At 34.6% G+C, this 25615-nt stretch overlaps 3 protein-coding genes across 4 annotated transcripts in view; 2 read left to right on the forward strand and 1 right to left on the reverse strand.

Moving 5' to 3' along the window:
* Nucleotides 1-3690, forward strand: part of LOC109545779 (GPI mannosyltransferase 4) — a 6170-nt gene extending 2480 nt beyond the window's left edge. For both annotated transcript variants that reach the window (XM_048661477.1, XM_048661478.1), the window contains exon 3: nucleotides 2627-3690. In XM_048661477.1, the coding sequence (XP_048517434.1) occupies nucleotides 2627-3470 (844 nt within the window). In that variant the 3' untranslated portion in view covers nucleotides 3471-3690. The remainder of the gene's footprint in view (nucleotides 1-2626) is intronic.
* Nucleotides 3691-6771: 3081 nt separating this feature from the next.
* LOC109537168 (myotubularin-related protein 14) lies at nucleotides 6772-14880 on the forward strand. The gene is made up of 11 exons (XM_019903766.2): nucleotides 6772-6845; nucleotides 8537-8789; nucleotides 10390-10616; nucleotides 10760-11107; nucleotides 11168-11447; nucleotides 11510-11772; nucleotides 11833-11886; nucleotides 11959-12060; nucleotides 12152-12208; nucleotides 12265-12408; nucleotides 13549-14880. Exons 2-11 carry the CDS (start codon nucleotides 8679-8681, stop codon nucleotides 13820-13822), a joined length of 1860 nt encoding a protein of 619 aa, XP_019759325.2. The 5' UTR covers nucleotides 6772-6845; nucleotides 8537-8678; the 3' UTR covers nucleotides 13823-14880.
* Nucleotides 14881-18492: 3612 nt separating this feature from the next.
* Nucleotides 18493-25615, reverse strand: part of LOC109537170 (calcium/calmodulin-dependent protein kinase type 1) — a gene marked incomplete in the record, with an annotated part of 24008 nt that continues 16885 nt past the window's right edge. The window contains 6 exon segments of the mRNA XM_048661479.1: nucleotides 18493-24653; nucleotides 24872-24959; nucleotides 25006-25132; nucleotides 25198-25338; nucleotides 25393-25516; nucleotides 25578-25615. Coding sequence (XP_048517436.1) covers nucleotides 24615-24653; nucleotides 24872-24959; nucleotides 25006-25132; nucleotides 25198-25338; nucleotides 25393-25516; nucleotides 25578-25615 — 557 coding nt within the window.

The raw sequence follows: 25615 nt of genomic DNA on the forward strand, positions 1-25615 counted from the left end.
CACATTCGGATTTGTTCATTCGGATATCAGGAACAGATTGGGAATCGAAAAAGGAGGGAAATTAGTGTTCCTCTTCAGACTTTATAACGAAAATGAAAAGAAATAGAATTGATTTCCGTTTTAGTATTATTGAGTTTACCATTAATACCATTTAATTTTTAAATTCACATGTACCGTTTTCTATTTTGATTTTCATTTCTTAGAATTATTTATGTTCTGTTCTATATTTTTAGAGTGAAAATATTTATGTATATATGTATATATAAAGTTTCTTGAAAAAATGAACTTTGATTTAAATCGTGAATTTTTTCCAAAAAAATCAGGTGATTTAAATCATGATTAAAATCATGATTGAAATCACTTGAAAAAAATCAAGCCAACCCTGTCAACGTATATGTAAGATATATTTTTTTAACTGGTAACTCCGCCAGAAACAAAACTATTATAATACAAACGGAAGTCTAGCCAACACAGTAATTTGACCCTGGTTAGGGTCAGCATTTACCACTTTGTAGCCTTTAAGAGCCCTTTTACACGAGGATACAGTTACCCGGCAACTATTGCTTCGGATACGTTTAACATAGAGCCTAAGGGCACCCGCAGACGGGCGACTTTTGACGCTCGACAATTTAGTCGCCAGGACCCGGCGATTTTATTTAAAGGCGATTTAATTTGAAGCCAGATTAAAAACCATGCCAGATCGTTGTTGTATGCCTGGATGTAAATCTAACTATACCGGAGAAGAATATACTACAGTATTTCATTTCCCTCGTGATGATCAAAGAAAGCAGCAATGGCTTCAAACAATTCACTGGAAAATTTTATACCAAATTATCAAAATTTTGTGTGATTTCCAGTAAACATTTTGAAGAAAGTTTTATAATCCGGGAGCAAGAGCAGAAAGGAAGGACCGTTCTCAATTAGTATTAGCAAGAGATCGAACGAGACTTACTGCGAATGCTCTCCCATCTATATTTTCAAACCAACCCAAATATTTGACCAAACAAATTGCGCCTAAAAGAACCGAACCAGAACAAAGATTAATCTATCAAAAGCACAGGGAAATAAAGACAAAAACGACTGGATGCGGCTGATAATATTGGGGATTTTGATAATTTCAAGAATGATTTCAAATCAAAATTCAAAACGGTTCTTATTCACTTAGTGTCTATCCGAATTTAAAACTGTCAGGAATGCGGCATAGACCAAAAATATTTATTCGAAATATGCATTACATATCTTGCCAATATACTATTGAACAATTACTCTAAAAACGATCTTAGAGAACAAGAGCACAGTATTATTTCATTATTATATTTTTAAGTTACCAAAAGCGTTTTGTGATATTTAGTTTAAAAGTAATATTTTCAGGTTTGTTTAAAACGAATATTTTATTTTAGTTTCTATAAAACAAAAATTATATTTTATTTGCATTAGCAACATTCGAGTAATTAAAAACTATTTTAATTATTTTGTTATTATATACGCTTTTAGATATGCTTAGTTATAATATCTCTCAGAATAGTTGCTCTAAAATACAAAAATCTCCGGTCAATGGCTTAAGCCTGTGTCCCATGCATCCGTTTATACGATGGTACGATGATACGAAAGTGTTTCTATTGGTTGGAGATCTGTCAATTCGTACGACGACGGACGAATTGACACGTCTCCAACCAATAGAAACACTTTCGACCATCGTATCATCGTACAAAAGGATGCATGGGACACGGGCTTTAAGCCTATATCCCATACAAATGGAAGTTTGGTCATGTTAGAAATAAAACTCGTTCTTGTAGGCTAGGCAGGGGCCAACTTGATCATTTCAAATAGTAACCACATCAATTCACTGCAGATTCGAGTAGTACGTCAAAAACTGATAATGTTTTATCTAAAACATTTTCTGCTATTTTGGCAGGAGGAGTACAAAAATAAGGAGAAGTAAGAAAAATTAGAATGTCTTTCTGAGGTTGATGGTTATTTATGGCAACGAGAAGGTCTAATTTTATGCTAGAAGTCATTATCTACACTTCAAGTGATCACTCTGAAATAATTCGGTTTAGCAGCAATAAGAAAATATTTTTAAAATGTCATCTGAGTCACAGTCAAGTCATATAGTTTTTTTCCCGTTCAAATAATTTTTCCAAATAAAATCAGGTTGGTATAGTAAAAGAAGAAACTTGAAATGTATGCAGGTACGGCACTAATGATCGATACACGTCAAGTCGTAGCCAATGTTGCAAGTCCAAAAGTTGACAAAAAATAGTTTAAACTAGTAATTGTAATTCGTTTTTTTGCAATTATTCTGAAAACATCAAGGATAGAAACTTGAAATTTTGTAACGTTACCTATTTTCAGTTGACAAATGAAATACGTGTTGTAATTTCCTCATTCACCAAAGAGGGCTCTACTTGCGACCAATTTTTCGCCCTGTACGTGTAAGAATTCTAATCCATCTTTTAAAATTAATTTCAGAAAAATGAATTCATCGAGCGCGATTTAAATAATACCCACAAAACATAAAAACGAGAGAAATTAATTTGCAGTAGGTATAGTAAGCTATACCTATAACTCCCCACATTCTTCTACAAAGAAACATTTCAACTATTAATATTTCAATTTATTTTAGGTGTTTTTGTGGAAAACTTCAACTGCTGCCATCCATCAGAAGTATAAAAATGCTGATGATCCTTAGCTTTATTACTCCGCTTGTCGTATTATCAACGTTTCCGCATCAAGAACCGAGATTCCTGATTCCTCTCATATTTCCGTTGATTTACCTTCATGGCGATAGTGTTTTGCCAAATTATTGTAATGCTTTAGGGACCGTAACTACTATTGAAGAACAATCTAATAACATCAGCAAGAAAACCTGTTCAATAAATTTCTTTAAAATATGGTTGATAATTAATTTATTTCTGGTTGGTTTCTATGGTTTTCTTCACCAAGGCGGAATATTTTCTAGTGTAAGGTACTTGCATGATAATATACAAAGCGCTCCTGTAAATACCGAATTTCATATTGTGACAAGTAACATGTATACGTTCCCTAAGTCGTTCTTATTGCAAAGAGATAATTATGTACTTTCTCCAAAGCACACTACAAAGAAACCTGTATTTTTGTATGAAGAAGGATCTAGAGATTTACATCTCATTATGCACCAACTTAAAGAGTTGCTGGAAATGCGACGTAAAGCTAACAATTTGAGAAATTACAAATTTTATTTTTTCACAATAAACAATCGAATGGAAGACATCGAAAACGTTATTCCTTACAGTGGTATATTCTTCAACAAGACAGTCAGTTTTTGGCCTCACCTCAGCACAGAAGCTATGCCAGATTTAACCAGGTATTGTTTTTTTCCAGTTTCAATGTTTTATCAAGATTGTGAAGTCGTATCTTTATGTGACTATGGTCAAAGAATTTTTGAAATGTTTCAGCTAACTATGTATCAGATAAGTTTATCACCATAATATTCGGACTATAATGCTGTTATCGACATTGATTCATTTGTGAAAGATTTCTCTTACTAATATTTGCCATGTTAGTATTTTACATAAAGCAAACACGTAGGTACATCGTTTCATCAATATTTATGTCTAGTTACTAGTATTTTATCATTATCCGAATAAATGTTTATAATATTTGTAGTTCTCTTTGGTTACATGCAAATAAAGGCATTTTTATTAATTATTTATTGTTCTATTGCAAAGCGTATGTGATGCCCAAAGCCAATTCTGATATTGCTGTAAATTGTACAATGCCATTGAAAAGCTTTCCAGGGTTATAAGTCGTAAACTATGTTTGGGTAACACTGCGTCGTGTGACACTTTTGTGTTGATGCCGCTCTGTGTGTCAAACTATCTGACGCTGCTCTGTGTGTCCAAATGTGCGCCATCCAACACCCCGCCTCTTACGACGCGATAAGTTGAACGACACTTAACAATAAAACCTGGTGTTCACACGGTAACATTAATGTCGTCCACAACAGTGTCATTCTGGACGACTAAAGGCCACAGTGTCACGACATTAGTGTCACACATACATGGTTTGATGTATAGTCTGTAAAAAAGTCTCCATTCACCAGAAATGTTTTAGTATTCTTTCTTAGTTTGCTATTTTGTTTCAATTTAATTAGAAAAAATATTTCAAGGAAATATCGGCACTTTAATAAATAAAATAATAAAATATAAAAAGTAATTTGAAACCATTTGTTTGAACAATTAAAAATTAAATGTTATTTGGACGAAAAACTTTTATCAAAAAGTCTCCATACGCCTTAAAAAAATGTTATTCAGTAATGGTGGGACAATTAGGAGAATTCGAGTTATCGTTCAGCTTCAACATAGCATGTAGAGATATTTGCCCCTTTGCCTCTATAGAAACAGTTTGCTGCTTTGTTACTGTCTTAGTGAGGTCTAGCAAAATGAACAAGACATATCTTTAAAAAATACTTGTATACATACAGCGTGTTTGATATATTTTAGTTATATTGTTATTAAAAGCAATTATCTTTTAAGACATTTTAGTTTCAGTACTTTGGTCAATAAAATAACTAACCATTTTATGCCTTTGTGCTGACAGGCAGTCTTATTCCATTTGTTAGTTAATATATATTTTTATTCATTCTTTTGTTTTCTTCGATTTAAAAATATTTTCTGTTTTCCTCGAAAAAGTTTTTTTTTGCCAGAATCCTCTTACTCCGGTTATGCAGGATTGTAAATAGAGATCAATAAGTTAATTTATTTCGTCTCAAGCTGGCAAATGTCCAAACCCAGCAAACCACACTTTTAACATTATATAAAATTCCACAGCGGAAGACATCGTGAGGAGGTTTGAGGCGCTGGTGGCAACCTTAGAGGAACTTAAGTGTTCCAATGAAAAGGTGGCCTACTGGATGGACCGTGCGACAAGAGCGGAAACGTTCTTGGAGGCCAGCCGCCACGAAGCCAAAATAGACGACGAGGAGGAAGAGATGGAGGAGGACACAACCTCCTCCAGTGAGAGTGAGGCGGCAGCTCCCCCGGCAGCCCCCAAGGCAAGGCCTCGGCGGAAGAGGCAAAGAGAAAGCGAATCAGGCCCATGACCTCCATTGAGGACGACAATAATGCTAATACGGATTCCTTGTCCACAGGCTAGCGCGTAAGGAGGGACCCGCGCAAAGCTGGCATGCAGAGAAAGCCAGCAGTCGAGTCGGGAGAAAAAGCAGGCCACCCCTGCCGCCCAGCAGCAACCGGAAAAAACGAGGACAAAAATTCCTCCAATTGTCCTTCGCCAGAATGATCGATACGACGAGATAACGAAAAGGCTGAAGGACAACAACCAAGGAGGGTGTCAGAACTCACTCTCCCAGACTTCCGCGCCATTTTTTACATAGTGTTAAACACTCTAACGATGTTAGATATAAGTACTCGTAGATAAGTAACAGCAGGAAGGATGTAAAAACTTAGCTCAATAAAATATGTTCAAATGCCAGGCCAGGTCATTTTTCTTGGGTACTTTCAGACGCCAGTTCTTGTTCATTTGCATTTCGTTTGTGCATTGAGGATTTTCAGTTATTACTTTAAAACATCGTTAACAAGTAGAAATTTAGAGTCCTTCCACGATTTGAGTATTTCAAGGTAAGGGAACAGATATATACGTTTTTATCTATTTTCTACTGTTTGCCCAGATACCAAAAATTAACATGTGATTTTATAGATTTGTCCAGTCGGCATCGACGCCGTATTTTAGCTAACACGAGTTCTTCAGTTCCCAATAAGAAGTTGAAAGTAAATTATTCTCCCGATCAAAATAAATTCAAAGTCGTAAATTACAATCAGTTGGATTTGGTGAAACCCAAGGCTGAACTTCAAGTTGCATCGGTTCCCGAGTCCCTTGTTGAGACCGATAAATCCTTGTTCGTGGAAGGGCCAGAAAAGGACCAGCTTTTAGCAAAAATTTAATTGGGATGTATCCATTTAAATGGGGAGATATTTCATGGCGAATTTCGTATTTGGAGATTTAAATTCTCTCTCTAAAAAAAATCCCTTACTTGCAGATAAGTGATGCTACAGCATCATGAAGCCCTCGAATCTGATGTCGAAACTGCAATACCAAAGTGGTTACGACTTAGTAGGCAGAAGTTGTAAATAAAAATGCAAATGCTAGCTAAAACGTACACTATGCAAACGCTCTGGGCGTTTAAATCATGAGAACAAACCCAAAATTGCGAGCACCAAACTCTAGAAATGTCGGCTAATTCAACGTTAAAAGACTCAATAATTTAAACTGGCAAACTGGTGACGTATTCCCGCGCGATCTCCCATTGGTCCAAAGTTACTAGGCAACATGTATACTTTAGAAACCTTATTTATGAAAGGATGTCAACTCCTCCCGACACAAACTCCGCCCAATGCTAAAATCTGAGGGTAGAAAATATTTGAATAAATAAAGCCAAATAATTCGAGGTGGCTGGTGATCCAATAAGGTTGAAACCTAAGACAAAAAACATATAATAATGGAGTTTCACTACGTTGTAGAAACTTCAAAAATTTTCCACCTGACGCCCGACGCTATGCTGCCATCTATCCTCTCATTTGACAAGTTTCGACAAATTAATAAAACCACAGCTTGTATACCATATGATATATAAGCTGTGATAAAACTCCGTCATTTTATTTTAATTTTATGTGAATTAAGTTTTTTAAATCCACCGTTTTTTACTTATCTATTCTACCGCTTTCGAAGTTCTTGGTCTGGCAACGCTGCACATAACAGATGTTCTGTGGTTTGGTGTATTTTTAATTTTTTTAGTTACTTTTGTCGATAGCTGCTGATAGTTTATGTTTTCCTAATGGTAAATAAAGGTAAACCTTTTGTAAATACAAAGTAACTTGATAAAATGAGCAGCAAGTTGAGTTGAAGAATAAAAAATAGTCTGACGGTAATTCTTTACAACACGGTCTGGTACTAGTATCGCCGCTTTGCCGATTAAGACTATGCTCACCTTATAGAAAATCTCGCAACAAACAACATTTTTCCTCTACATTTTTCGACCGAATGCCGTTTCCCATCACTTTTCACCCTCTGAAATTCACCAATTTCCAAAACAACGGTCGCCATGATGGTTCAGCTCTGCGCCTGCGGGCCAGTCAAAATTTTTTCGCGCAGTTGCCAGTACTATATTACCACTTTCTTAACCTTTTCATGTAAACCAATCATTTATTATACTTAACTCTAAGGTCCGGTTGCACAATCCAAGATAACCGACAGTTCAGCGGTGAACGTGGTTCAACGAAAATTTTCGGTTGTACTACTGAAATCGGCCGTTCAACCGTGGTTCAGTGCCGAGACTGTCATATCATAACCTAAAGGTGTTTACGGTGTTAATTTTATGTTTACATAACATAGTTTATAAATATTAAACATTTTTTTTGTGAAAATGGAGCTGTCGGATGAACTAACAGACGATGAAGACGTTCGGGACCTCCTAGGAACATTTTTAAATACAAGATCATCAGTATATAGGGAGCGACCAAATCATTTCCTGCAATGAAACGATCGCAATTTCAAATTTAGATATTTAGATTTATATTATCGAAAGAAGTTACGAAGATCGTAGTAGAGAAAATGAAAAATATATATTTTATTATGGTTTGCATCTGTTTTTTTACACTCGATATGTGCTTTATACTTTCTGACTAAAGCCAGCAAAATAGTTTCTTATTTCGACGTAAAATTCGTAGACCGGGCGGATTTTGTAATGGCTTCCATAATTGAAAGGTTTCACTGAATCTACTGAAGTAAAGAAAAATATATTTTAATGCTTATACGCTTCAATCAATCCAGTATCAGTCCATGTGGATGTGGTTCAGTTCAAATATGCTGGACTGACAACATAGTTGCTAATCAAAGAAAACCAAATATACCACATTTTACCGACATTGGGAAGTGCCAACCCTAGGAAAAAATTGAATAGTCGAGTTCAACTGAACCGAGCTCGGATCGGCGTGGTACAACCCGTGAAAATTGAACTCCGGTTCACCGGTGACTGACGGTTCAGTTGAACCATCGTTGAACTTGGTTTTGTGCAACCGGGCCTATTTAATATAAAATTGATAATAATTAGTAATTTCCAGATGATATATTTTCACTACTTTTTGAATTAACAGATTAAGAACTCACACGCGTTCATTGACATCATGGAAAAACCAAAACTGGAAACAGTTTTTTTTTTGCATACACAATTAATTTACGGCTAAATTTCGCGCACAATCGCATGTATGAGAGCTAATTAGTGTCGTCTACTATTTCCTGTGTGGACGTATTTCTGGTAAGTTTTCAACCTTGAATGAATTACTTTTTTGTTTTCATTGAGATTTTCTACTTTGGTGGCAGTTCGGCAACATGGCTGACCAGTATGCGAGTATCGTGCGCGTGCCGCCGCAAACAGTGTTGTAAAGAATTACCAAAAATATTCAAAAATAACTTTAGCGAACATTGTTTGCAACGAAAAAGTAAAGTAAAATTGTTTAAATTTCAATGTCTTTTTTTTCAGAGATTCCTGTGAACTAGAGAAGACATTTTATTTCTAACTCACTGATGTGGTTTAATGTGTTAGTGTTGGCTGAACAGAACGGTTTACCCAAAAATTAATTTATTTTCGAAATTTCATTGCTAATATTTAGAATTTTTTTTAAATGGAGGTTATCGAAGATATAACGCCAGAATACGCGGAGAAGGAAATAAACGAACTTCTCAAACACTTCTCGACCAACACCTACGATGCAACAGCAACGTATACTTCAGAGGTAAGAACGGTTATTAGCTGAGTAGGTAATTATCAATGAGTAAGACTTTTGTATGTATTACACATGTCTCATATTTATCTTACTCATATTTATCTTAAAGAAGACACCGGAATGTTACCTTTTTGTCTTCAAAATACGTTCCGCCTGTTTCATTTCATACCTAATCGTGCTTTTTATCAGTTTAAGCGACTAAAAGTTGGCAAAGAATGCTAAAGGGCATGGTAAAAAATAACATTCCGGTTGCTTCAATAAAGGTCAAATAAAAAATTATATGGTTTTCTGGAATGTTCCTCCAAGTCAGAGGCTTTGTCGGTGTTGTCTTTTTGAAAAAATAGAAATTATATTTACAGATTTTTATCACCAACTAGCAGCTTTGTCTCCAATTTGATGGTTCTGGATTGTGCATTTCATTAGGTTTTTCTGTGTGTCCGACATGTTCAGTTTGTTTTACGATATTTCAACTATCATTTTTTCAACGCCTTCATTTAACGTACCTTTGCTCGAGACAGTGGGTATATTTTAAGTTTTAATAGAGAATAAAATCGTGGCGTTTTTTAATTTAATTATCAATCATTGTTTTTTTTTTTAATTTTTACGATAGAATATGGTACCAAAAATTACCTTTATTCTCTAACTTGATAGAGACAATAACTTTCAGTCATTTATTCAAAATTGAGATATTTCTACTTTTTCCGTGAGTGCGAGTATATGCACAAAAGAAAAGGCGTTGAAATACACAATGAACAAGATATGCAGGGTGACCAAACCTTAAGTGGCATAACTCCGTTTTAAAATTTTATTTGTTCGATATTTCATAAATGATTTGAGATAGACAAGGGAACTTTTGCACACATTTTACCAATGATTGGAGCTCGTTGAATGATAAGTGAAATTTGACACAATTGGACAAATTATTTTGCCCCTAGCTTCTACGCCATTGTCGAAATGGACGATTTGAAAGGAGATTTCCAAAGGCTCTTGGTTTTTACACAAAATGGCAATAGTAAAAAGTTCGAATGTGAACGGTTTTAGAGAAAATTTGTATGTTTTCACACGAGTTAAAAATATATTTTTTTAATTTCTATAATTTGACTATTCGAAAACGGTTAGTTTCAGGGACCATGTTGTCATGCAGTTTTTATTCTATTTTTGAACATGCGGGGTGTTTTCTCATAAGTTAACACCACGTAGAACGATTATTTTTCAAAAAATATGAAAGTGTCCAACACAAAAGTTGTTTAATTTCATATTTTATACGACACTATAAAACACGGAACTTTCAAAATTTGACAATATTTTTATTCAATGGAACACCCTATATATTTTGGACGTGCTAATAGAATTTTTTTCCTGATTTCAAAAATATGTATTTTTCCTTCTATGTATTTGTAGACTATTCATCCGCTATTTATTTTTCGAAAAATTTTTCTGTTGCAAACTAATATTTCAAAAGTTGCAGATGCCTCAAAATTGTCTGTTCATGTATAAAACTTCACGCTAATGAAAGTATACTGCGTAAATGTGGGTCACCCTGTATGTGATGTCTCATGTGATCTTTTACGGTATAAAAGATTACAAAATATGTACTTGTCTCCTTTAGCCTCGTCCATATTTGAGTGACTCAATTAAACTATTGGAGAAGGACTACAGTATTGTCAAACTTGATAACAAACTTGGAAAGTTGTGTCCTCAATATCCCGAAATAATTCCGATTATGGAATCACCTCGCAGCGTTACCACTATTTTTGAGAACACAGATGAGGTTGAAACTGTCACTTTAGATCTTTCCAAAATAGCTGAATTGTGCGAAGGTGCGAAAATTGCCAGGTAAGATGTTTCTTTCAAAATTAAATAATTTTTAATAAATTATTCTCAGGCCTATGGCATATTATTCGAAAGACAGCCATCTGAATCCCATTAAGCTGCACATTTATAAGTATGAAGCGAAGTGGCAAGTGATATTTTTTTAGATGTCGTCAACGGTTTGTTGTTCCCGTAATTTTATTCAATGGGAAATACGTTTGCCGATCTTCCACTTTGGCTAGTAAACCTGAGATGTGCTATCGTACTGGCTTGTCTAATGTAGCTGGTTATGAGTTACTGAACTCTGTTAAAGAGTTCTGGTGGCCAGACGAAGGTTTGGAAATGAGCTCCAATGAAGATGAAACCGCAGGGTCTGAGCCATATGATGATGATGCTAAGGTGAAAACGATCTGTGATAAACTCCGTAATTTAGATATTAAGCTTTTGAAGATGTATAATGTTAAGTCCATTGTTGATATTATGGTAGAAAATAGAAAGTACAAGCATTCTCTTTGGTAAGTAAACTTTTAATGAAAGATAACATCGAACGTAAAGATTTTCTTCTTTCCTTTTAGTGTAAGTGCCTCTGAAAAAGTAGACGCTGCACGCTATTCCAGTTTTGATCTAATATGTCTGCCCTATCCTGGCTGTGAATTTTTTAAAGATTATCATGATGCAAATTATCAAGCTCGTGGGCTAGTTTATGATTGGGAAAGTCCGTTAAACGATGCGGTTATATCAGTTCCAGATGATAATATAAACAGAGGTCTTGGGATCTCGTGGGAGCAATACAAGAAGTGGGATTTGATTCGCATTACGAAGAACTATATGAAGTACATTTTGAATCGCTTAGAGGTTGGATCATTTATTGAAAAATCTTTGAAAAACTTCATGCTAATTGCGTTTTATTTCAACAGGAGGATTCTTCTGGTCTCCTTCTTCACTGTATCAGTGGATGGGATAGAACCCCCTTATTCATAAGCTTAATACGCCTAAGTCTCTGGGCAGACGGTTTAATCCATCGTAGTTTGAATGCACATGAAATTCTTTATTTTACTTTGGCTTATGACTGGTATCTTTTTGGTCATCACTTGTCGAACCGGCTCTATAAAACCGAGGAAATTATGGCATTCTGCTTCGATTTTCTACGTCATTTAGGTGATATCAAGTACTCTGCAATGTAATGTTTCTATCTAAGAGAAAATGGAGCTTCAAAGATTTAAGGTGTTATTATTTGCAGAAGAAGATGTTCGGGTGAGAGCAGATCGGAACTGACCGCTGAAGAAGGTGATGCGTAAGTAAATTTTGTTTTACTAAGGATTTACTTTGGCGAACTAGATGTTTCTTTCATACATGAACATTTCAGACCAGTGCAGGGTAGCCGCTCTTCCTCAACTGATCCAGAAGCACCATTAGATGCCCACGAAACTTCTACGGATTCCAACGCTTCTGATACCTCAGACGAAAGGTATGAAAATTAAGATTCTTTGATGGCATAATAAATACTGTTTATTGTTTTTCTACTTTAACTGATTTTTTCCTTTCTATTTTAATAAAAGGATTACTGCAGAAATTACGGACCCTCTTCGGAATGATAGTGACTCCGAGGATATGAAGTACATCAAACTTGAATTTATTGTTAATTTGAGTGCTAAAGTAAGGGTTTTTACAGCTGTGGCAAGACGCCATCTCCAACAAGTCCAAGCCAAATACGAACTCCGCCAGCCGGTGGAAGACGTCGCACTGAAAGCACTGGAAGTTTGGAAATAATCGGCGATACTGGCAGCGTGGAAAAAGAATACTCTTCCAAACCTCTGTAAGTAGCCCTTGAATATTTTAACAGAAACTTCACATTTCAAGTATTAATATTTGCGTTTCGAAAACATTGTTGCCTAAGTCACATTCACAGCAATTACTGAATTTTATTGGTCAATACCGAGAAATTCAGTCTAGAAAACGCTACTAAAAATATGTTGAGCATGGTAGTGCATAACCTTAAGTTTTAAGCTTAAATTTTTACGAAAAAAAATAAGAAACACGGATCCAGTGCGGATATCCCAGTAATGGACATATCATTTTTATGTCAATAGTGAACACCACTTATACCAGTATAAAATAACGTAAAGGATGAACAAAAAATGAAATTGAATCAAATGCTATCAATAAAAACGTTATTTACTGATATAATATTTCTCTATCCTGACCTGCAAGAGAAGCTTCCTGCAGTCCGTGTGCAATGATTTCCATGCAAAATTCCATCTACCCAGCCGCGTCGGAGGTCATCCTCTCGGTCGTTTACCATTGGTCTTTCCCTCTATGATAACTGTCTCCAGCCCATTCGTTCTTCTTGAAATATACTAGCATTCTGGTTTTGGTGGCGCTAAGGCGCTTTCTTCTATTCGTTGAAATTATCTAAAAAAATTAATATAATTCAGGCACACGGGAACCCGTGAATGCAAGCTTTCATTAACAAAAGAATTTTATTTGGGTTCGTTCTGTCGCCAGGCCACATGTGCAACATGTGATACTACACGCGACTGGCAATAGTAGCGTTAGCAGTGAAACCATAAGTCGCTCTTTAATATCACGTTTGGGTCAATCACCTTTTAGATCACAGTTTATTTTTACGTTCGTCACAGATTGTCATTGCGATTTATTAATCGTTGTGAAAAAATTACAGGTAATAATTTGTTGCTCAACTCTAGTAAATACTAGACAAAACATGTGATCTTCACATGACTCTAAAAACCTCTTCGTTTAGGAGCCAATTGACAATAAAATGTTTATTACTTCAACCCAGTGGCCTGTATTTAATTGGAATCGCAGCGAATCGAGTCGTCTAGTTTTTAAATGTGCAAAATTTTACAATTTATAGTTCGTATTGAATTACTGTTACTAAATTTTTAGTGACTTTAAGTAGTAGTTATGCTATATATACAAATTATATATTTTATAGAAGAGTTCAACGATTACAAAAAGTTCGGACCATCTTCTCTTCGTGTTACCAGAAAACCGTTAAAAACGAAACTTTTGGACCTCCAAAGAAATCCTTAGTGGAAGAAGTGGTCTCTTGTATTCCAGTATGGAGCGACTGGTCACGATATCTGAGTATGCCAAAAGCAATTACGGGCGGCGATGCCGATGGCGACAATGGTAGCATTGAAACGCTACCCGTTTCGGAATCAAACGGCAATTCTGCTGAAAATAATGAAACTGATAAGACCGGTTAAATTTCTTACGGGTCAGATTGTCGCTGTTTAGCCAACTAGCCTGAATTACCCAGAACAACCATCGAATTACCAAATTTTAATATTATTTATATTTGTTTTCAATCGACTGATTAGTTTTAATAACTGCTAGAGCCGAGCAATATTTTTAATCAACAACTGAAATATTTGTGATTAATCTCAGCTAAAAAAGTACGTACTGTTTTGCAGGAAAAAATCAGGTGATCTAACAAAAATCATAAATATTTTTCAGTTATTGATTAATATTCCAATAAGCCGTCAATAGGATCAAAATTATGTTACCCTTCCGATAACTCATCACAGTTGAACCGGACTCAATCTGGCATAATTATGTTTGCACTATTCCACATTGATCAGTTACCCGCCAAAAATTCAGCACACAGCATTTAAAATTTTGTGTTAATTTCTGAAAGTATTTAGCAGCTACTCAGAAAGATTTTATTTACTGTTATACGTCTTTAACTAGTATTTGTTATTCTTAATCATCCACAAGTTCCTAAAAGCCAGTAGTAATATACAGACTATTCCTAGTCGATATATTTTTCTACAATATCTACAGTATTTAGTTAAAAAAAAGTGGATTTGCAGTCGTGGGCGGTTTGTCATATCTGTTACATGTTAGATCTTTGGAAGGAAAAGAAATTTAAAAATATCAAATGTATTTACAGCTTCTAGACAAAAATCGATCAACCATTTTCTTTCGCCGCCGAATGTGACATTAGTTTAAGTCTTCCAAAAATTTATTCAACTTAAATTAATGTTCCAAAAATATGTTCAATGTTTGTTTTGTATTATTGTTATTAATAAGTTTTTGGCAATACGCCGTGTACTATAAGAAAACCGTTTAGTATTGTGAAATATGATTGAAAAGCAATATTTCAATTTAAATTATTGTGGCCAAAAACTTTGGTGAGTATTTAAACTCATTTGCTTAATTGTGTTATATAAGTATTATTAATTTTTTTATTTTTATATAAACAGGGAAGTTTTTAACTTGTTTGTACCCCTATTGAAATAAAGCTCAAAGTTCTAATTTAAAACAGTTTTTTTTTTCGTTGCCCACCCCAAAACTCCACGTCTTATACTTACAACAAATTTTATTCCTGTATCACATTTACATAAAAACATGTAAAATATTTTTTCATGCAATGTCGTGCTTCAAAATTGTGTATATAAAAATAACTTGGTACTAATAATGATTAGTACCAAGTTATATAGTATTATAAATATGTATGTTGTATGTGGAACAATACGGGTAGGTACCAATTGTTAGCTGATCATTATGAATGTGTTTTTCATTTAATTCAGTTGGCACCGCAGGTTTGCTATAAACAAGCCTACGAAGTTAATATCTGCATTAATTTAAATGTCTAATTTTACATATTGAGTAGCTAATAATTTGTAAGTTTTATGAACAGTGATGATTAAGCGGCAATAAATGCAAAGGGTTATTTATAGTTACGAAAAGGGTGGCGTTTTAATTGGTGGTGGTTTAAGATCTAGATTAATGCACAACCATTTATGGTGGGTTTATACACGAGAATAAGGATAAGACTTAAGGCATACGAAAAACACTTTAGGTATAACGCCACTTGAAGTGATTATAAAGCAGAATAAGGAACAATACTATTTTATGTACAGCGAATCAACAATGTGTATGTGTGTGTGTATGTTTATGTCAACATTATCGCGGTGACATGACAATAAAAGCTTATTTCATATAAAATTGGTACACTAAAATTATTGGTTATTGGTCCACTGAAGAAGTTATAGATCTTTTTGGTTTATGGAACTATGCACGGTCAACCCCCTTAATCCCGATTAACTAAACGCGTCTAAGAACTAATCTGGTTTAAGAACACAGCTGCTATAAACCGTTGAAATTAAGCGGTGGATTAGTAGAACCTTGTACGGATATGGCAACCGTAAAAATATATAATTATTTTCGATAATTGCCAAATTTAAAGTTAACAGAACAGAACATTTTGTGTCTGACTAAAGTTGGATAATGTATGTTGCGAGTTGTTATTGTTATACTCGTACGTAGTTAAAAACCGTGGTATCATGGAAAAAGGAAAGCAGTCTCATTGCCGAAATATCTAAATTTGTTATTGAAGCGAAGAAGACCGGCAGAACTTCCTTGCATATTAAATTACAAACGTGAACAAAATTAAAGCGACTTTAATCCCGAAACGATTTTATAAAAGTAAACATACCCTAACTTGACTTGAATTAATATTCAGTTGTATAAGTTCTCTAGTGACCAAGCAAAACACTATTACTAAATTCGCAGTTTTCTAATGTAGCCTTCAATCTGCAACTACCTATTCCAAATTGTTGAATCGTGTGTAGTGCAAAGCCAATCAGAAGCAGTGTCCATACTTTTTAACGCGTTAAGTTTTAATTGAAAAATACGACTTTCGATTTCAAAATACTTCATTTTACACATCACAAAATAGAGCACGCTCTAATAACTCTTGGAAAGCGAGCAATTTGGACTAAACCATTTTGAGTGCGATAAATATTTTCATTTGAAGGCATTTTAATGTATTTTGTCCTTAAATTTGCAATTGAATTAGATTCTTTCTTAAAAGCTTTAGATACAGTTGTTTGATGAATTCCCATAAAATCTGCGGTACACTTTTAATGAGCATACAAGCATAAAAACGAAGAGATTTTAAAGTTTTGTTTATAAGGGATAAATTGTTATTTCTGTGAAAAATAACTAATAATAATAATTACAATTGTTTTTAACACGAATAATTTCGCACGTTATTTTGCTACTCATAAAATAAACGAATTATTTGGATTGTTATTTATATGCTACTGGGATAATCTAGAAGTTGGCCAATTTCTTCTAACAATCTAAAAACGACTGGATTTGTTAACCGAAAGAGTATAAAAACTTCGTCTAGTGTATCAAAATAATTGAACCAAGTTAGTTGCCTTCTTGGAAAACCATAAATTCTCGGACTTGGCGGATTAAAGTTAAACGCGCTAATTTCTTAAGCGTTGGGCACTATTCGGTTTGTAAACACCTCTATGGACTGATGCGTAACAAACTTTTGAAATACGCCTTCAACCTTATTCCTTATTCTCGTGTATAAACTCATCATTAAACTACTCACCCTTTTTACATCCTATCATTATTGAATATAACGTTGACAAGGAACAACTATTTTATTTCTGTATTTAAAAAAATTATACGCAATAGAAAAACCCCAATAAAAACAATCTGTAGATGCTAAAAAGCTACTAAATAAACGCTAATATTAATGATGGGTAAGTATAATTATATTTATAGTTTGTTAAATCTAAAAACTAAAAGTTAGACAAAAGATTCGAATTCGATCACATTAGTTAAATGCAGTGTGAGAACATTGATCACTTTGTTGAAGGTAAGGCAAATGAACTCTGTAGAACCATAAGTATTCAGTAATCTAATTCTAGTATTGAAACACTGTATAAAAGCTCGTAGAGGGAGTTGCTGTTATTGCAATGAACATCACATTCAAGTAAACAATATCAAACAGGATGTTTTCTGTTCTGGAAAATGTTAGACGAGGCATACTTATAATGATTGTCATGAAAAATTGTATCATGATAAGCAGTGTTGCAAGCTGCCATAAGTAATGAAATATCAATATTTTTGAGATTCAACATACTAGAGTAAACAGAACTGAGATTCCAAACTTTGCTACTGGCAAACTTTGCAACACTATCACAACATTCACTACATGAAGCAACATTAAGAAATTAAGTATACTTTCACTAATTCTAAGTCTATAAATATACATAACAGAGAGAACGACCTTTTAAACTTTGAAACATCTCAACACGTTTTTAAACTTTTCAATTCTCCTTAACATAAATGGGTCATATATAAAACGGTACACAGTATTTTTGATGCGAATCAAAAAAAGTGAGTTGATATTAGAATTCTGGAAGTACTGTTTTAGATATACCCGAAACTCGTTTCATATCAACATATTTCAATTGCTTGTTAGAAACAATTTCGATAAATGCGCGTTTTCAATGTTTTACTAGTGTATGGTCTTTGTAATGTATGCGGAATTTAAGTAACTTTCACCGGCTGCGAAAAGAAGTTTTATATCACAGTGAAGTGACCACAATTTTACAATTCGTAAGTGGAAAAAATCCTAGTGACAGCGGATTTGTAGTGCTAGTAAAATCCCCTTTTAATTCAAACAAAACGGCTTTATACTGTGTACATCAAAAAATATATAAAACTTTGTACATTCAAACCCAAGTAGGCAATAAGCAGCCCCAACTACTTACAGGTTAAAACAACTTTAACAAATATTATACAAAACGTATTTTTGGAAAAGATTGAACATTTTAAGTAATTAAGTAATTTTTGCACAAAAGTGGAAATTAATTAGGGAAGACCTATTAAGTTACAAAAATCCTCACTTTTCCTAGTTTTATTCGAGTTTCCACTCAACAGGAACCAAAATTAATTTCGCAAAAAGAGAGCGATTCTAATCGAGATTGTTTGTTGGATGTTAGGATGAAAGCTTTAATTTTAAAGACGACGTCTTTTAACTTCTATCGGCGCATCCACAGGCCCCATTATCAGCTTCGGAAATACACCTTTGTAGCGTTGGACTTCGGTTGCTATTATTTGTGAGGGCCATTTTCTTCATTTTTTGTATTACAGTGGTTGCGTGGTAAGCTTGCTAAATACCAGAAACACAGTATTAGTACTTATGCATTTTAAAAAGTACAAAAATATACATTTGATTTTCTAAACAAGGTGTTTATGACGAAAGAGCCTTATTTTAACCTCATATTCTACGTGTAAAAATTGGCCAGCATGCAGAGCTGGGCAAGTAGTTAGGAATTAAATTACTTTTTGGTATTTAAATACTTTTTGGTAGTTAAATACCATGTATTTTACTTTTTTAAGAATGGTATTTATAATTGAACCGTCAATTACTTTCTATAAGTAATTAGTAAGTAGTATTTGAAAATTTTGTGTAAATACTTTCATAAATGCCCCCCGCATCCACGCAATAACGCATCCAACCTGTGAAGGCTTTTCAAGATTTTGGAGTGTTACCAGCAGTTCTCATTAACTCACTTGGCGATAATTAGATTGAGGTAGATGCAGACGGGTCATGTGCGGATTTTGATAGTACAATGGCTTATCCTGATGATCATTTTTCGCACACAGAACTAATAATGGAAAGCTGTGAGAAAAAAGTTGTAAAATCCCAAATTAATTTGCCTAAACATCATCGTAGCGTAACGCATTCGTGTAATCTTATAGGAACAACAGACTTTATGAAACTCATAAACCAAACTCCATCACTCAGATCAAAGCACGCTCTGGTTCTTAATAAATGTTCCCAACTACGGAATAAAGCAGGACGACCAAAATCAGCTGAAATAATAAAAGATGTTCTGGGTCATTATTTAAGCTACCCAGCGGCAACCAGATGGAATTCCCAGTATGATTCGGTAAAACAAATTTTGAAAGTTAAAGACAAAATTACAATTCTCTATGGCAAATTAGAAATAAGGACTAACGTCTAAAACGAGATTGACTTTGATTATTTATCGGAATATCTAAAAATTTTAGAGCTAATTGCATCAGCAATTGATATATTACAACGTTAAAAAAACAATTACTTTGGATTAGTTAATCCTACGATTGCCAGCATGAAATCTAAGTTGGTCAATCTAAAAACCGAAAAATTTAGATTCTGGAACTCCGTTGTAAATGCCTCATAGTGTGTGTCCAGAAGATTCGAGAAATTTTTGGTTTTACATCCTGACACGACAGATGCACTTATTGCATCTATAACCCATCCCAGATTTAAACTAAAATAGGTAAATTTAATATGGAATATGGAAGAAAAAAATACAAATGCTAAAAGATGATTTAAAAAAAAAATTGTAAAGGCAATTAATGAGACAGCTGAAAGTCGAAAAACGCCTCTTCCAGAACTGGATAAGAAGAGTTCTTCATTCAACATGAACTTCTTTGAGTTTGATGACAAAGAATTGGGTACATCAGCCAATGATTATGATTCAAATCGGCTTAGTGAATTGCCAGCTTTGCAATAACTGCAAGATCCCAGATTTGAGCTGGACAAATATCCTCTAGTGAAAGTGGTATTTTTAAGAAAGTGGTATAATACCACTTTACCTTCCTCAGCACCAGTTAAGAGAATATTTTCTTATGCCACTTTTATAAATACTCTTAGCCGCCATGCACTATCAGACAAAAACTTTGAAAACCTAGGGCTATTAAAAGCTAATGGTAATTGGTATTAAATAATACATTTTAACCTTTTCTTTTAGTTTTTGTCTGATTGTTATCCTATTTCATAAGTTCATATGCTACGTATTCTGTTTTTTTTGTAAATATTATTAAGTATGTATTGTTTCTGAATGATATTAAATGTTTAAAAACATATATTTTTTTGTAGTTTGGTAAATATAGTACATATATGATTTATCAGTGATGTTGCTGTACTATACGGCAGTTGAGAAGTTAAATACTAATTACTAAGTAACTAGCTAACTCAAACTAAGTGTGTGTTCTTAAATACTTTACTAAAAGTATTTGTTAACCAATTACCGGCATATTCTAATTAATAATTAGTAGTTAATTACTTTTTTAATGTTGACAGTATTTGGTAATTGTATTTAAACACTTTTTCAAAGTAATTTGCCCAGCTCTGCCAGCATGCTATAAAAACGATAGTCCAAAAATGCCCCATTAAGAATTTGCAGGAGTTGAAATTTAACTTATCAAACGCAAAATAATAAACTGCTGCTAAACACAAGAAATTGTTTTAACGAAATTTACCTGGGATTAATAGCTACGAAAGACGCACCTTTTGCATTAAAGAAGTTTGCTTTTTGTTTTTTGTCCAACAATTTTTTTGGGTTTCCATTGGCGTGCGGTGAAATTTGAAAGAAGGGAACCAATGTTTAAATACATTTTACTTACGACTACTACTTACAGTAGTACCAGAGCCACTGCCTACAATCTAAGTAAGGACTAAGTCGGAAACAATAAAAAATCGTTCTAACTCTTCACAAAATCAAAAAAACAAAATGCGAATCATAGGAGGTGTGTGTGGATCATGTGAATCATCTTCCTTACAACATCTAAATAATTTTGACGTATTAAGCGTCGAACTGTACATATATTTTAGTAGAGAAATAATAGCGGAATTAGAAGTGCGTGAATTAGTAATTCGAAATTTTTAAGAAAATTCATCGTGTACCCACCGAAAAATGGCAACTTAGAACGACCGTATCCAACCTTATCAAGCTGTTCAAGCAAACTTTAAATGTGAACCGAAAACTGAGTTCGGGTAGGAAAAGCGGATTTACACGCCGACAGACAGTGAAAAAAAGTTGTCGAGAAATTGGAGAAAAATCCTAAGTTATCCAATCGGAAAATGGACAATAAAGTATATTGGCGTGAGAGCAGCGTACGTCGAATCAAAACCAAGATGGGCTTCAAGACTTATAAAGTTCAGACGACACCAGAGAAAACAAAACAGAAGAACGCAAGAAAGAAACTAAAAAAAAACGGGCTCAAAAATTTAACACTGACCTTTTCCAAAAAAAGATTGCCGTATGATGAACGACGAAACGTACGGTCTTTGTGATAAAATGATTTGCCCCAATACTAATAGGATATCAACTTGCTCATTGAATGAAAATTTTCCAGCCATTTTTATTAAAAACAGCATCTTTCTTGCTTCTTGTATGTAACTGCGTATGCTGCTTATTACTACCCTAAAGATTTGTACGCGTTTTGCCAATGCCTCATTTGTTATGGAGGTTCGACCCTTTCAGTTAGAATGTTACGGTTTATTACAAAATGAATAAAATAAAATAATCAGGCAATTTCTTAAAACTTTCGGTTGGTCGACTTCTAAGGAATGCTAGGGGAAGTAGTGCTTCCCCTGTTTCCATGGACCACTGTAAAATGCACGCCCCTGTAAAATGCCCTGCTTTCTTCTATATAAGGAACATTACTTGTATTTTTTCGCTACACAAGCAGTTTGGACTCTAAAATGAAAATAATGGCTACGGTTTTGCGATTATTTTTTAATTGACATGTTTTTAAAAACAACCTGCATAAAATAATTAATGTGTTTATTATAAATGAAGTGGGGTCGTCTTATTTTTCGTCAGTTATTTTTCAATTTGCCGTACATATCAGCCCCCAAGGTTTTCACATACATGCAATCAGTATTGTTAAAACTTATTTATATTTGATAGGCGGAGAATATTATTATAGATAGATAGATATATATAAATACTTATTATCGGTAGGAAGCACGTCAGCTCCACATAATTTAATATAGAAGAGTGACGTACCTGTGCATGAAGAAATGATTGCATTTGTTAGGAATAATGAGACCGTTAAAACGGAATATGAGGAGAATATTTTTTTGATTGGTTGCATACAGTGTTCATTTAATTTGATTTATTTTGCATAGGGTTTGCAGAATAATGAGGTAAAACCTTACTGATATTGTGAGAACTAAAAAACGTACAAAGACAAAATTCGTAAAGAAGTAAAATAAAAGTGGACAAGAGAGAAGAAAAGCAGAAAGACCTCTAAACGAAATTCATGCAGTAAATTAATAGGATTAAAATTTACAACAAATCTCAGCTAAAAAAATCTGAAGCCATAACTTAATCATTGGTTCAATGTTTAAAAGGCAAGTGCGTTATAACTAGTTACCGAATTTAGGTAGCACCTGGCGTTAAGATACGAAAAAGGTGTTTATGGTATATAATGCTGAAGATACGTGTTTTAGTCACCCGACCAATAAATGTTCGCTCCAAAGATGGTTAACTACAGGCGACATGTCAAGGAGTATGATTCCGACCTATAATATTCGAATATTGACGAATACATCACATGGCCAAATAAAACATTACTTTCAGGATTTGCATCAAAACCAAGGCTCGATCTCTAAGGATAACTAAAACATGTAATATCGTATTAGCTAGCTATTTGCCGATTAATTAATAATAGAGGAATTTCTGACACATTTTTGATAAATGAAAAACTCTTTGATTTCAATAAGAAATTCGGAAACAGAAATTACGAGCAGAGAAGATCGGCCACTATTTGATAAGAATATGATCAGAAAAGTTGAAATGTTTTAGGGAATTTTCATTAGATTTAATCGAAAACATGCATACCACATTTTGAAATGCCTGAAAAAGATCAACCGAAAAAAATGCCCGTTAACTCATCAGTTGGAAGTAGTTAATATCAGACCAATTTAACATAAAGGTATCTTTAACTACACTTTTAGTCACCTTGGTAGTGTCTCAATAGTATCTATCTATTATAGTCCTCAATAGGAAAACCGGAACGAAAACCTCGAAAAAATACCGGGTGACAAAAAAATGGCAACGAAATTGTTACGAATGTGACATGAATATTTATTAAGTTTTTACTGAAACTTTTTAAGTTCTTAAGGTTTTAATGTTCTTATTCGATTCTCCGTTAAAAATACTACATATATGTACTGTTTCAATTTTATTCGACATTTTTAAGCTACTTTATGAAGATGTCAAACCAAAGAGAAAAAATGTTGGCATTACATGAATTGAAAAAGCGTCTGATTGATATTGCGCGAACGTTCGGCATCGACAAATCTAACGTCCGACGAACGCTCAAGAGGTTTGAAGAGCTTGACCATACTGGTCGCCGCCCAGAAAGCGGCAGAAAGCGCACCGTCAGAACCGTCAAGAATCGGGAGCTCGTCCGACAACGTTTCAGTCGAAATCCGAGGGTCTCCATGAGAAAAATCGCGCGTGAGACTGATATAAATCGGGAATAAATCAGGGTGACCAGGTGTGGTAATTTATCGCCAAATTGGCTTATGCTGGCGACAATTTCTCATTAATATATTTTAGACACACAAGTAAACATATATAATTTCAATTCAACTTGTTAAAAAAACTAAAGTTCTTGCTTGATTTAAACCGTTCCGCTTTGTTTTTATTGGTTTATCTCGTTTCAATTTACTTGGCGCCAAAACCGGCGATTTTTAAATCTATTTTTTTTTGGCGACATTGCGATTTCTCAGGTTGGTCACCATGGAATCAATCCGCCAAATAGCCAGAGAGGATCTCCATCTCAAGGCCTACAAGCTCCAAAAAGTTCAGCTCGTCACCGACGACAACAAGCGCGTACGGTTTGAAAGATGCAAACGTCTTCTTCGTCGCCACGCTCCCCTTCAGTGGGAGAAAATCCTCTTCACGGATGAGAAGCTGTCCACCGTTGAACAAGCCCACAATCACCAGAACGATAGGAGCTGGTCTGCGGAGGCTCGCGGCACATTGGCCATCGACGAACATAGCAAAATAACGGCCGTTATGGTTTCCGCTGGAAATTGCGTCTGGAACAACACCCCTTCGTTTTCATGGAACAGAGGGTGAAAATCAACGTCAATCAAGGACGTCGTACTTCCGTGGGACCAGCAGCACTTTGATGATGCGGATGGAACGTTCCAACAGGATTCCGCTCCGGCCCAAACGCCTTGTAATGCCGGACCCATTTTCCGGATTTCACCTCGTCGGCGGAATGGTCGCCCTACAAGCCAGGCCAGGCCACACATAGACCACGCAAATATAACACACACTGTAGCATATCGGATTGAGATCTGGGACCTTATTTTATGCGTCTACGTGAGCACTCCCGGGAAATTTGTGAATTGCCGATTGCCTAAAATCGTCACCCTGCATGCAACGGCTGTTAGAGAGGAAAACCGCTTGTATCATATATTGAAGTTTGCTGAAAAAACATCAAATAAAAAAATAAAGTTTTTCAACCTATTCCAACTGCATGCCAAAATGTGTCGTACGTTCTTGTTAATAATAAATGAACTTTTCTGGGAAATAAGTTGAAATATTACAAACAAATTACGCCAAACCTGCATAAATAAATCTCACTAAGATCAAGCATCTATAAACATGTATGTTGCTTTGAATGACAGAACATAAACTACTTACCTTCCACCTGGATTTTGCAAAATTTTTCTTTAACTGCTCCGAAACAGTACCATGAATGTTCTTAGTAGCAGCAGCATTTCCTGAAATCCTAAAAGCAGTATTAATATAAATACTTGGATGTTTTCATGACTTACCAAGGATGAGCTAATGCCTGCTTACATGTGAATCTTTGATCTACATGCACAGTCATTAGGCGGGAGATGAATTCTTTAGCTGAATCACTGATGTCGTCCCAGTAAGGAGAATGGAATTCATACTCACCTGAAACAATCAGATTAATCAGAAAAAATAAATATTGCTTTCAGCAACGGAATTGAAGTATTGACCTTTTAAGATTTGGGCAAACAAGTTTGCGTCGTTTTCATCATAGAACGGCGGATAACCGCAGAGAAGAATATAAGAAATTACTCCTATAGACCATACATCAACCGCTTTTCCATAAGGCTTTTGTGCAAGCACTTCAGGCGCTAAAAAGAACATTTACAAAACTCTAGAATTTTCAGTCGCTATTGTTGCATTACCTACGTATCCTGGTGTACCACAAGCAGTTGCCATTATTCCAGACTCTTCCATCTTCGATAAGCCAAAGTCGCTAATCATTATTTTTGAATCTTCATCTGGGCTATAATACAGTAGGTTTTCGGGCTGAAACAATGAGGTACCTATTTAGAGCAACTGAGGCGTTATCCGAAGTCATAAAACTAACTTTTAAATCTCTATGAACAACGCCTTGTTCGTGCATGT

The sequence above is a fragment of the Dendroctonus ponderosae genome, unplaced genomic scaffold (genome assembly GCF_020466585.1).
Source record: "Dendroctonus ponderosae isolate FM_Combo_2020 unplaced genomic scaffold, Dpon_F_20191213v2 Dpon_F_20191213_1, whole genome shotgun sequence".
Classification (NCBI taxonomy): domain Eukaryota; kingdom Metazoa; phylum Arthropoda; class Insecta; order Coleoptera; family Curculionidae; genus Dendroctonus; species Dendroctonus ponderosae.

Bases quoted from the DNA above. Each gene is read 5' to 3' on its own strand.
- LOC109537168 (XM_019903766.2), top strand. From the start codon at position 8,679: ATGGAGGTTATCGAAGATATAACGCCAGAATACGCGGAGAAGGAAATA. The intron at 10,617-10,759 runs GTAAGATGTTTC...ATATTTTTTTAG, and splicing joins GAAGGTGCGAAAATTGCCAG to ATGTCGTCAACGGTTTGTTG. The intron at 12,061-12,151 runs GTATGAAAATTA...TTTTAATAAAAG, and splicing joins TCTGATACCTCAGACGAAAG to GATTACTGCAGAAATTACGG.